General features: G+C 35.6%; 1 protein-coding gene across 2 annotated transcripts in view; it reads right to left on the bottom strand.

The window, feature by feature from the left end:
• il15ra (interleukin 15 receptor subunit alpha) overlaps positions 1-12,953 on the bottom strand; it is a 60,663-nt gene that overhangs the window by 28,306 nt on the left and 19,404 nt on the right. For both annotated transcript variants that reach the window (XM_051930980.1, XM_051930983.1), the window contains exon 3: positions 2,713-2,769. In XM_051930980.1, coding sequence (XP_051786940.1) covers positions 2,713-2,769 — 57 coding nt within the window. The remainder of the gene's footprint in view (positions 1-2,712; positions 2,770-12,953) is intronic.

Genomic DNA, 12,953 nt, shown 5'->3' with positions numbered 1-12,953 from the left:
ACCTTAAACCTTTGGGGTAAGTATGTAGCAGTTTTGCACATTGTTCGGGAGTAATTATTCCCCATTCTTCTAGGCAGAATTTACAGAGATCCTCCAGCTTGGTAGGAAGACACGTCTGAATAGCAGTTTTCAAATAGTGCCACATATTCTCAATAGGATTAAGGTCAGGGCTCTGACTTGGCCATTCCAAAACATTCAGCTTACTGCTGTTGAGCCATTACAGTGTGGATTTGGCCTTGTGCTTAGTCTTAATGTCATGTTGAAAGATAAAATGTTCTCGTGAGCTGTAGGTTCATTTCAGACTGGAACAAGTTCTCCTGAAATATTATGTAGTTTTTGTGTTTATCCATTGTTCCTTCAACTCTAAAAAGGTTCTCAGTCCCAGCACATGAAAAGCAACCCCATACAGGGTGGTCCAGATCTAATTATGCCATTATTGCATTGCATTAAAAGTTGCATAGTTAGATCTGGACCACCCTATAGTATGATACTGCCATCACCATATTTCAATGTAGGAATGGTGCTTCTTGAGGCATGGGCGGTGTTAGTTTTATGCCATATATACCTCTTTGAAGTCTGGCCAAAAAGTTCTATTTTGGTCTCATCTGATCATAAAACCTTCTCCCACATCTTAACAGGGCCTTTCTCATGCTTTGTAGCAAAATGACATATGTGCTTTTATGTGGGCCTTCTTAAGGAATGGCTTCTTCCTTGCTACCCTCCAGCAAAGGCCTGTTTTTTGGAGCGTTCTTGAAATTGTGGACCCTTGCATTTTTGTACCAGTTTCATCCAAAGACTATTGCAGACTTCTAAGAGTGATGGTTGGATATTTAGTAGCCTCTCTCACCATTTGACATCTTGCTCTGATATTTAGTTTTGAGGGACGGCCTGGTCTAGTAAGAGTTTGGTTGCTGTGATGAACCTACCACTTTCTGATAATGGGTCCGAGAGTGCTTAATGGGACATTCAAACTGCTCCATGCTTTTAGTAGCCATTTCCTGCCTTGTGCGTTTCAATGACTTGTTTCTCACATCAGTAGAATGCTCCCTTTCTTCATTTTTGCAGTGATTGTCAAACAAAGACTATGGCCCTTACAAAATTTAGAAGGTTTTTTTAAATCACCAGAGAAATGTAAAGGACTCACAAGTAATACATAATTATGTTTAATTATGGTCAAATGACTGTCACCTTTGTGTCATTTGTGATTAATTTGTCATGTGTAAACCTGGTTTAAATACTTACACAAACACTAACTTCTGAGTTGTTCTCTTCAAGTTAAATATCTAAAAAAAAGATTTACTTTGACTTTGGAAATGTATTGTTACAGCTTAAGAGTTCACATTAAAACACTGAATGGATAAATATGTGTACTAATCTTTTGTCTTGCAGAAAATTATGATAACTTTCAAGGGGATTGAGTACTTTTTCACATCACTATATCGGCTTTTGCATGCCACTGTATTTTTCATATATATAAATGGGTAGCAATATAAACAACAAGGTGGTTAAGTTTGCAGATGATACCAAGCATGGTGAACTGAAGATAATAATAATAATAATAATTCTTTGCATTTATATAGCGCTTTTTAGGATCAGTTGAATCACTACAGAAGGGACTTGGGCAGCAAACAGATTTGGACTGATTTGTGGCAGATGAAATTTAATGTAAGTAAATGTAAAGTATTACACTAGGAAGTAAAAATGTTAGGTTTGAAGACACAATGTGAGAAAACTGAAAGTACACCTAATGAGAAGGATTTCGGAGTCGTAGTGGACTCGACACTATCAACTGCCAGACAGTGTTCAGATGCCATTAACAAGGCTAACAGAATGTTAGGTTACATAGCATGAGGTATAGAGTACAAGTCAAAGAAGGTTATGCTCAGTCTTTGCAACACACAGGTTAGACTCCATCTGGAGTACTGTATTCAGCTGTTGTCTCTAGGCTACAAAAATACATAGAAGTGCTGGAAAAAGTCCAGAGAAGAGCGACTAGGCTGATTCCAGGGCAGCAGAGGATGAGTTATGAGGAAAGATTAAAAAAACTGAGCATTTTCAGTTTAAAAAAAAAGAAGATTAAGAGGATTAAAGATTAAAGTGTTTAAAATTTTAAAGGGAATTAGTACAGTGGATAAAGACTGTTACATTAAAATGAATTCATCAAGAACATGGGGGCATGGTTGGAAACTTGTTAAGGCTAAACATTAGGAAATTCTTCTTCACCCAAAGAACCACAGATATATGGAGTTCAGATAATAAGTAGTTTAGTAAACAGAATGACTTTAGAAACCTTTAAACTAGACTTGTTTTGGAAGAATTAAGTAAATAGGACTGCTGAGCTTTGTTGTGCTGAAAAGCCTGTTCTGATCTAGAATGTTCTACTGTCTTGCAGTTTAAGATTATCTGCCTGCTAACTGTTCTTACTGTATGCTGCACATTCTTAGCTGTGTCTCCTTTGCTCCCTGAATAGGTCTTGTCATCCTCTGATCCTAAACTGAAATAGATGAATAGATATAAAATAGTGAGGTTGATTTCCATATCTGATGTGATCAGAAAGTTGCTGACAAGTTCTAGCTGGGTTATTGTGATAAAATTTTTAATTCTTGGATTATTTTTTCACTGTACTTTGATATACAGACTTTTGCCTTCACTTAAATCATGATGTACATCTGAGTTTAATCTCAATTTATTAAAATAAACTTTTTAACTCACCTTTTTCAGCCCTGGTAGTAGGAGGTGTGCTGGTCGCTGTCTGCAGTCTTATGTCGACTAAAAATAAAAATAAAATAATTCATTTTGGTAATCTGCTTTACAGTATACCTTGCTTAAAAATGGTCATTTTTAGATAGTTTCACATTTAAATTAGCTTTTATTTCCACATTTATAAACACCTTTTACATTTTACATTGTATACATTCATTGACTTCTATAAGGCATGCTGGCCCAGTAGCAAGATGGTCAACTATTTGGGCTGAATTTCTTAGGACATGGGTTGTACAGTTTGGTAAAAAGCTTCTGGTTTGACTAATTTTATCATTGTTGCAAAATACATGTAGGTGGATTTCTACTCTGAATATCTTGTTCCTTTCCATCCCATAACTGCTCAACTGAATCATGATATGGTTATTGTGTAAGCAATTCTATTAACATGTATTCCCTCTGTTGTTCCTGGAACCATTCCCAGATTTTCCTACTCTTGCAGCATAGAATATTATCCTGTTGAAAATACCTTTTGCAAATACATAAACTGGTGCTAGAATTTATCTGACTGGCAATGATGTTCAGATATCCCCAGCCATTCAAATACTACTCTACATTTACAAAGGTAACCAGTGTGTGCAACAAAAATAAAGCAAGCTTGATTAGGCCAGCCATTTTTTATTTTTGGAGAGATGTGATTCATGTTTCTTAGACTTCATAACCATATTTTATTTTGTTTTTTCAATTGACAAAAGTTAACATTCTTGGGTTGTTAGCTACCATTGCTCATCTGTGACAATGTACAATTTCTGATGCTTTGATATTTCTTATTCCACATTGACTGTAGCCATGTGTTGCTCTAAATAAGTTGTGTTAGTTTCAGTTAGCTCCTTTAATCAATGGTTTGTTTTCAACTACAGGGCTACCAATGAAGTAATGTTTTGGGGTGGCAGACCATTTTTATTGCAACCTTGACATCAATACTCATAAAACACCAGCCTGTTTGGAACCTAGTGCTATGCTGAAATTCAAAGCCACTCCCTCATTCAAATTCTGAATTGCATACACACTATCTGTTGGTAGACCTGCCTGATTTAAATTTCACTGCCGGCAATTATGGTGCTATAACTACTGGATCAAGCAACTATGTCAGAATATATGTTTCATTCACAAATTAGAATGTACTGTAATCAAAGGAATCAACACTTCTGATAGAATATATTTGTTTTTGTCAGGTTCAGTAGCATATGTTAAAACTAGCTTATGTTAAATAACAGCTTTTTTTAAAACTAAGTCATTTTTGTTGGATGTTAGCTATGTACATTTCTGCAAAAGCTTTTATACTATACTGTATACATCTGGTATGTTTTCTATGGCTATAACTGACAATAAAAAATAATTTTAATTGTCATCAACAGAAATGTTCTTGCTGTACTCAAATTGCTAAAAGCAAAGTCGGAGTACAACATTTTGCCATTATGAAAAAAATCTATGACTCTGAAAAATACTGACAGTCGCACCTTTACATGAAATGGGGCACTGTATGTTTTTATGTATTTCACAAATTTAACAGCTGAATATACTTAATAATAAAATATTCTGTTTAGTAATCAACTGGACAAAAGCAGTCTTATTTATATATCTATCCTATGTTTCTGAATTTCTTCCTATGTTAAGTGTCAACTCTATTATTTCTAATTTATTTTAATTTTTTAATAAAAGTAATGTGTACTTTCTCCACAAATGTAGGTTGTTATACTCACTAGTCATGGAGCCAGAGAGAAGTTCATTGTACTCTGTACATATTACAATAACCCTATAAACCTGCAGATGTTGGCTACTACGTTGCCTATTCCATCTATACAGTGACTTGCAAAAAGGTAAAAATTTTATTACCTCAGTTGCTTAGTATTTCAATATTTTTGTCAATGTCTACTGCTATATTCATATCCAATTTTGAAGATGTATTACAATTTGAAAACTAAAATGAAAATTTCAAATAGTACTGTATCTCTAGTCAGTGTTACCTTGCTCCTTGTGTTCACGTCTGTTCCAGGAACATGCTTTTTCATAATTTCAACTGGATGGCTTTTTTGTCATTACTGAAGTGGTCAGCCTTTTCTTTTTGAAATGCTGTTCCACTAAGCCACCATTTTAAATGCAGGGGTCAGTATGCAGGTAACTCTCCAATATCTAAAAAATGTAATGGCATCTGAAAACTGACATACGGTTCACATATACACATATTTTAAATATTTCAAAAGCACAATTTGAGAGAGCAGTGAAGTGTGCCCTTACCTCTATGTGCAAGAGAATAAAATATGTAATGTCGCTGTCAGTCTAAATTTTACATGAACTGAGGCACTTTATGTTTTTATGTATTTCATAAATTTAATGGTTGAATATACTGAATATTAAATTATTCTGCTTAATAATCATTATTAAATAGATGTCCATTATTCAAATTGACACACAAAACATCAAAATACCTAATATACATCTGTTTGATTAGCAAGAATATACAAAGTTAAATGACTGGAAATAAAAAAGTTTTAGTTTAGTTGCTATATTGGCATATGTCATAAGGTCAATAGAATTCTTATTTATACTTGCTTTTATTATGGCCAGCAAACACAGAAATGTACTAAACTATTATTTAGCAGTCCTTTGAACTCATTAGAAGACAAGGTCCATGAACAAAATAGAGTATGGGCCTTAATACTACAAGCCTTGGTGAAAACTGGCAGTCTAACAAAATGATAGCTGGCGGATGGTTGATACAGTAGGTTTAGTATAGATATAATCCTCAGAACAAAATGCTCTTTAAGGAAAATTGAAACATAAGCAAGCAATTTGCTGGTGTTAGTATCTCAACATGGATAAATTCAGCCTAAGCTGCAATGAAGCACAACAAGCATAAGAAAAAAATGCAAGAAAAGTCCTTAGTAAAAAGTAATGCATAAGAAGCACCACATTAGTTTTTATCTCTTTTTAGTAGTTGTCCACAACTTTCTATTCTGGTGATTCATTTTGATTTTCCATTTTATTGTCTTTTTTCAGTATAAGTAGTACTGGATAACAGTTGGTACTGGACTCATGTGTGTGACAGCAAGTAGACAAATAAATCTAGAAGTTAAAGTAATATGTGAGGAAAAACACAATTAGGAAATACAAATAAAAGTGACTCAAGGTGATGATCACTAAACGATGCAATAGAAATCATGGCTAGAAGTACTTTTTTTTCCAAGACCGGAGAATTTCAGCCAGTGCGGAAATCATGCTTAAAATTACTAAAAAAACACACAAACACACGCAGGCTTTCGTTATTATCACTTTTATCGCATACAGAGTTAATTCATTAATAGCTTCATACATACTTTGTGAGCACAATGATGTGACTAATTAGATGTGAGGTTTAATCATTCGTCTTGTAGTGTAACAATGTTTTAAGAGGAGAAAAAATGACAGCACAATGAATCACTTTTTAATGCCATGTCCTATTCAAATCCTAAAAAGGAATGGAGGCTTTGTATTGATTCTCTGATTACGTCAAACTTGTCCATGGATGTTCTTTTAAGCAACCATCTGTTTTCTAACTGGTTTATACAGTTCATGGTCATGACAGAAACGTTGCCTGGACCAGGCATATAGGACAGTGCATGTTGGCAGTGCAAACAACTGTAGCAAGTAGAAGTCGAGGTAAGTTTCTAAGTGAAGTGGCTATTTGATGTGCCTACACTGGCGACGAAATAAGCTGCTCCAGTTGTTAATACCAAAATAAAATCTACTTCGTGCTTCAAAGCACTGTGATTATGCCACTTAGCACAATGGGCAAAACAACACACTTCATTGCTAAATACACAAATGCAAACACTAAATCTGTACCATTCATTTGTTTTTTGAAGCCAAGCTAATGTCCATTCATATAATTCCCAAAATGTGACCATTGTAGTGAAAGCACATATGTCTTGTATTTAAAGGGTATGATGAGTGTAATGCAGTCTACCAGTTAAACCTGTAGGAACTGAGTGAAATTTAAGTTGGTCAATTAATCATCCGTTTTACCTTCAGCAATACTGATAATTAACCATATACAGTACTCCGGCAAGGCACCTACTTTATTTACCTTACCTTTCTTTGTTGTAGGAAGTGGTTCTCCAGGTAACTGAGACGCACTCATTTTAAAGAACAGAATATTACAAAATATTAATAAACACAAGGATTATAAAGGAATGATAAATTAATGTATATATTGACTTATAAGACTGGACACAGACAGACTAGACAGACAGTTAACATATATGCTGGCTGTTAAATGGTTACTTAGGCACAGATAATTAGTTTTATGATACCAATTCTTTATGTATGATGACCATTGTTGTGTAGAATTGTTCCTTTGTTTATGCGTTGGAGTGTACTCTTAAACTTTGCTTCATGGTTTCCTCAATTAAGCCCTTTGCTGTGTCATCTGCAACTTCATCGAGAAAAGTATCACATTTTCTTGTACAAGACTTTGGATGCTGAAGTTAGCTTCTTTTAATAATGGCAACTCCTCAGCAGACAGGGCTAAGTGCTTAGCTTGGCAGACTGGATCTCAGCTCTCAGGCTCACAAAGAGAAGAGTTTGTCAGCTTAGGCTGTCCTAGGAAGAGTGGCTCATAGCTTTTTGGTTCAGAAAACAGGTTTCAGAGGTTTTCAGTCATTTTGGAGACGTCCCCAATCTTCAGAGAATCCGTGAATTTCTCTTAACTTGTCATTCTCTGGTAATCCTGCAGGATATAGCTAGTTTATAAAGGAAAGTTCAACCTTCTCCTGACTGGATTAAAGTCACTTACAGTTACAAAATCAGTCTCTTCTAATAGGTGAGTTATTCTGTCCATCCTAGCTTTCATCTCTTGAATTAGGTCTTTGTCCTTGCTTAAGTCCATTTAATTCCTTCTGGCTCAAGAAGTCTGCAGTGGGGCATATGGAGAGATGTCAATGCAACTCTGAGTTACACCTTTGTTATTGGATGAAGTGCAGGCAGATCCTGGTACAAGCAGAAGTCCAGTCACTTATTTTGGAATACAAGTGGGGGAAGGTGCAGGCCACTGAAGTCTAGTAGAATGGGCAAGTCCACTTTGTCCTACAAACTACAGGCTAACTGATAACAAAGTCGTATACTTTGAAAACAGCAAAACAAAGAGTGTTTTGCAGGAGTTCTGTAACAATTGATTATTGTAAAGCTGACAATTTTGATTTCATCCAGGAAATTCAAGTTTAGACAAATGTAAAAAAAAAATATTAAAAGGAGAGACAGATTCGGAAAATTAAGTTTCGGGATTGTGTGACTTTTGAAAATTGAATCAATATGACTCAACCATTACTCTTTAGTTTGTTTTTAACCAGATAATGAGGCAAATTAGCTAACCTAACAGAGTAATTCTATGACAAGCCAGACTTTAAAAGTGCGTTGTTACAAAAACAGATTTAACGAATTTGATTAAATTGAAATATTCTGAATTATCTTGGAATTCATTCATTCATTGGTAGAGATATAATGTTTGATTTTTTATGTAAAGTAAGCAGTATTTCAAAGAGAATACATTTGTAATGTATACATGGTAAGATAAATTAGGTAGGCCATGTTGATAATCATCCTTTATATCCTGAAATTCCCTCAAGATTATAAATTTTCACCTATTTGTTGTTACACTGTGGGGATCCCCATGTCCATCACACATTAAAATTCAAGCCCTGCATTGTATTTTGATGTTTATGATAGCTAATACTAGTTTACTTAATTTATGGTTGGGTAACTTCTTGATACCAGTATTTTAAAGCTGCTGTTACTACTGTGGATGTGTGGCATAGATTTTAGCAGGCAGTGTGGTGTAGTGGATAAGACTTTGGACTTCAAATCTTGAGGTTGTGGGTTCAAATCACACTACTGACACTTTGTAACTGCAATCAGGTCACTTCACCTGTCTGTGCTCCTATTTCAAAAGCAAAAGAAATGGAACCAGTTGTATCTCAAATGTTGTAAGTCACCTTGAATGAAGGTGTCAGCCAAATAAATAAATGTATTTATATATTCTATTATCAATATTGTATATATTATATGATATATATATTATATTAATATTGTTCTCCTTAATAATGCGGGTACTATTATTAAAAAGCAGGTGAATGGGATTTGTGTTTTTGCCATGTTATTGAAAGGTATCGAGTATCGTGAAATTTCACTGGTACTGGTATTGAATACTAAGATTCTGGTATTGTGACATCCCTACTTTCCAAAATTAAGAAAAAAATAAACATACATTTAAACAGTTGATTCTTTTTCCCGTATGAGCTTACCAACTTTGAATACTGCATTTATTGGAGACAAGGACCTATGATCTGATGACATCCTGGAAAAATGTATTGCTCACAAAGCAAACTGGGCTGTATAGCATAAACTAAAAATGGCATCTTATCCTGCTGCAGTCTACAGTAAAGCAAAGTAAAGATTGATGAGACAAGAGGACATTTATGTTTGAGAAGATCAAATGATTATAATAGATGGTAACAATCATAGGCAATTTCTGGAGGAAAACCAAAAGTAAAAAAGAAGTTGCTCAGCAAAGGGAAATGGAGCATACTTGCATGGGCCCAGCCAAAGCAGAAACCTTTCAATTGAACAAAAAAAAACTGAGTAGGCTTGAAAACTGCAATCAATGGGTTATTTCTAGTCAAACTGAAAGTGTGTCAGCAGTTTAAAAACAAAGGTCAAAGACCACCCAGCCTTGCCATGCTAAGCGGGAAGGAAATTATATTATACAAACTGCAGGTTTATTAGTGTAAGTAGTTTCCAAGGAGGATAAACTTAAAAGATGTGAAAATGTCCACTATTAATTGCATTTTTGGCAACAGAACATGACAAATGTACTGCACAACAGTGTGAAAAATGTCACACAGATCTTCATTGTATACACTATTTTAACCATTTTCTTTTTGTACCCCTAATTACCATCTAATCATAATTCTAAAGGTTTCTGTTTTTTTTATATAAAAGTAATATAAAGTAAAACCTTGATTATCCGTTGCTCGATTCACCATCAGTCTCTGTTAACTGTCAGGGGCAAGGAAAACAAAATGCATATGCCAGTGCCTACATATTACTGTACTACTACTGGCGTGCAGTATACTATGGGCTATGCACATTGGAACAACTCTCGGCTCTGCTACTGTGTAGTGTTCTTCCCCAGCACCACGAGTCATGCTACATTTTGAAATAATAATGTCAGTTACATACTTACAGTTTTAATAGCATTTTGTAGGTTTTCTCTTTTGTTATAATCAATCTACTATACATTGTTATGGCTGATAAACGTAAGCAGGTGGTGTTGGAATTGTCACAAAAAATAGAAATTATTAAACTTTTACGAAACAGCGAAAGTGCTTCAACTATTGCTTCAATTTTTGAATTAGGAAGAACAACAGTGAACCAAATAATGCCCGATACTGACAAAATTGAAAAATGTGTTGAAAATGCAAATCACTGATGATAATGTTAAAAATCACAAAATATTGAAAAGTGCTAAAAATCAACAACTGGATATTGACATGTATCAATGGTTTGTTCAAAAACAATGCCAAGGAATTATACTATTGGGACCTATAATAATTGGAAAATGCTATGGAGATGAATAACAAACATGATGGAGATCATTCATTCAAAGCAAGCACCTGGCTAGTTGGAAAATCTTTAAATTTTGTCATGGTATTTGACAACTGGACATTGCAGGAGAAAAGCCGAGTGCAGATAGTACAGTGGATGCTGATTACTGCGAGAAACTACACAAGGAAATTGATACCAAGGTCTTGTTAGAGAGCAAGTGTATAACTGTGATGAGACTGGCCTTAATTGGAAGGCACTTCCTCAAAAGACTTCATCCTCAATGTCTGAAAAATCAGCACGTGGATTTAAGCAGCAGAATGATCGCATCACTGTAATGGTATATGCTAAGGCAAGTATTAACCATAAATTTCCATTGCTTATCATTGAAAAAACAGAAAAGCCTAAGTAATTTAAAAACATTAATCTAAGTGCCATGCCTGTTAAGTGCAGAATATAAATTAATTGTATTAGTAGTATATTTTGTTCATATAGTTTTGTTTTGTAAATAAATACGACTATTTGCTAAACTTATCTACTGTATGTCATTTTTAAAGCTGATGTTCTGTTATCAATCTTTCCTCTTATTCTTCACAGCCTCAGTCCTGACCCATGATGGATAAGTAAGCTCTAACTTTATATCAAATAAAGGAGATGTGTCAAAACAAAACTGGGAAAAACGCTTTCAATGCGAAGAGCAACACTGTTCAAAAATGGAGACAAAAAACAACAATATGTAAATAGTAGGGTAACTGTTGTGAAAAATAGGGGCGCTCTCGCTCCCTTGAACCCTCGGATCAGACGCCAGACACCAGATGAAAGTCCAATGTGACTTTATTTTATAATAATAATGTGCACCAAGCACCCTCCACTCCACAATACTCATGAACAATAATAATACACAATACAATAATCAATCCTCCACTCCCAGACGCTTAGTCACCCTGCCTCCCAACTCAGCTCGTCTGTCTGGGATTTCTCACAGTCCTTTATAGTCCATGACCCGGAAGTGTTCCTGTCCATTAGTCCATGTGACTTTCTATCACTTCCGAGTCAGGTAAAAACTCTTCTTTTTCATCCCGGAAGCATGACATTTCTTCTGTCCATGTGACTGGGACGTACTTCCGGGGTGTAGGGAAAATAGTCCATACTCCTCCCTGAAGCGCCCTCTGGCGGCCCCCATGGTATCCAGCAGGGCTGTGAATAAACACTCCATTGTTCATAATTCCCTGCTGACATTCGGGGCACTTCCACGCTACAAGGAGGGGTCCACCTGGCGGCCTGGGGGTATTGGCTGGGATGAATGGCCAGCGAATTATGTTAAGTGGAGGATTATGGGGCAGAGTGGTGGCTCTGAGGCTAAGGATTTGCACCGGTATCCCGAAGGTTGCCAGTTCGAATCCCCATCACTGCCAAAAGAGATCCTACTCTGCTGGGCCCTTGAGCAAGGCCCTTAACCTGTAATTGCTCCAGGGGCGCTGTACGATGGCTGACCCTGCGCTCTGTTCCCAAGGGGTATGCGAAAACTAACAAATTCCTAATACAAGAAATTGTATAAGGCGAAATAAACAAAAAAATAAATAAATAAATCCCACACTGTATAAAGGCACACTATGTGCAGTCTCCCAAATAAAATCTAAATATCCATCTATCAGTATTAAGTGTTGTGGGCAGCGATTAGGCTAGACATGTCTTGATTTAGATGCCTCTACCTCTTTAGGTCAAGTATCCACAAGATCTTCTAAAGCAGCAAGCATGTCATCACATGTCACAAAACCTAAAGCAGACAACACATTAATGTGCAAGATAACCTTTTCATTGTGATTTAAGTGTCCAATACGTTAAATTCTTCCACACAGAATTTTCCATAGCTATTGTACAAGACAGGAAGAGTGGCTCACTAGCTGTACGCATTTTTCACTGCAAGATTTTATCACTATGAGTTTCTGTTGCTGCACTTGTGCATTATATTTTAGCAAGACCTGATTGTACGTTATGAGTACTGGGAACAAACAAATAGGTACATAAACATATACAGTTTATTTAGACAGTGTTTGAGCTTGAAGGAGATCTTTATTACCAGTTTCATTATGTACTTTGATAGCAGGGAATTATTCCCTCTTGATTTAAAGCCCAAGGAAAGTGCATAGCTGTTCTTCCTTTTAACTAGGTTTACACAGGATACGTTTTCAAAGCAATGCCTATTATAAAAGGGTTGTGAAGACATCATTCTCTAGCACAGGGGTCTGCAACCTTCACTATCAAAAGAGCCATTTTGCCCCCTCTTCCTCCAAAGAAAAATAGTCTGGAGCCGCAAAACATAACACAGCTTATAAACTTTTAAAAGTTTTAATCTTTTTTTAGATTTTACATGTTTCAACCACGGAATACAACAAACAGAAGTGCAGTGTGCATGTGTAGGCCTACTTTGAAATAAATTTAACTGAACTCTGCAGGCCTATTTGAGTCCTTCCTATACCTGTATAAAATTAAAATAAAAACTAGCCCACTTTAATATAAATAAAACATTTAGCTGTAGCTTAGCAGCTTTAAAAAAGTAAACATAAAATTCCATTTCAGTGTGCTCTCATCCTCTTCAGGTTTCCCTCTCAGCC

This window comes from Erpetoichthys calabaricus, chromosome 1, assembly GCF_900747795.2.
Source record: "Erpetoichthys calabaricus chromosome 1, fErpCal1.3, whole genome shotgun sequence".
In the NCBI taxonomy this organism is placed as follows: domain Eukaryota; kingdom Metazoa; phylum Chordata; class Cladistia; order Polypteriformes; family Polypteridae; genus Erpetoichthys; species Erpetoichthys calabaricus.
The sequence above is the reverse complement of the archived record's forward strand: the minus strand, read 5'-3'. Positions and strand labels throughout refer to the sequence as shown.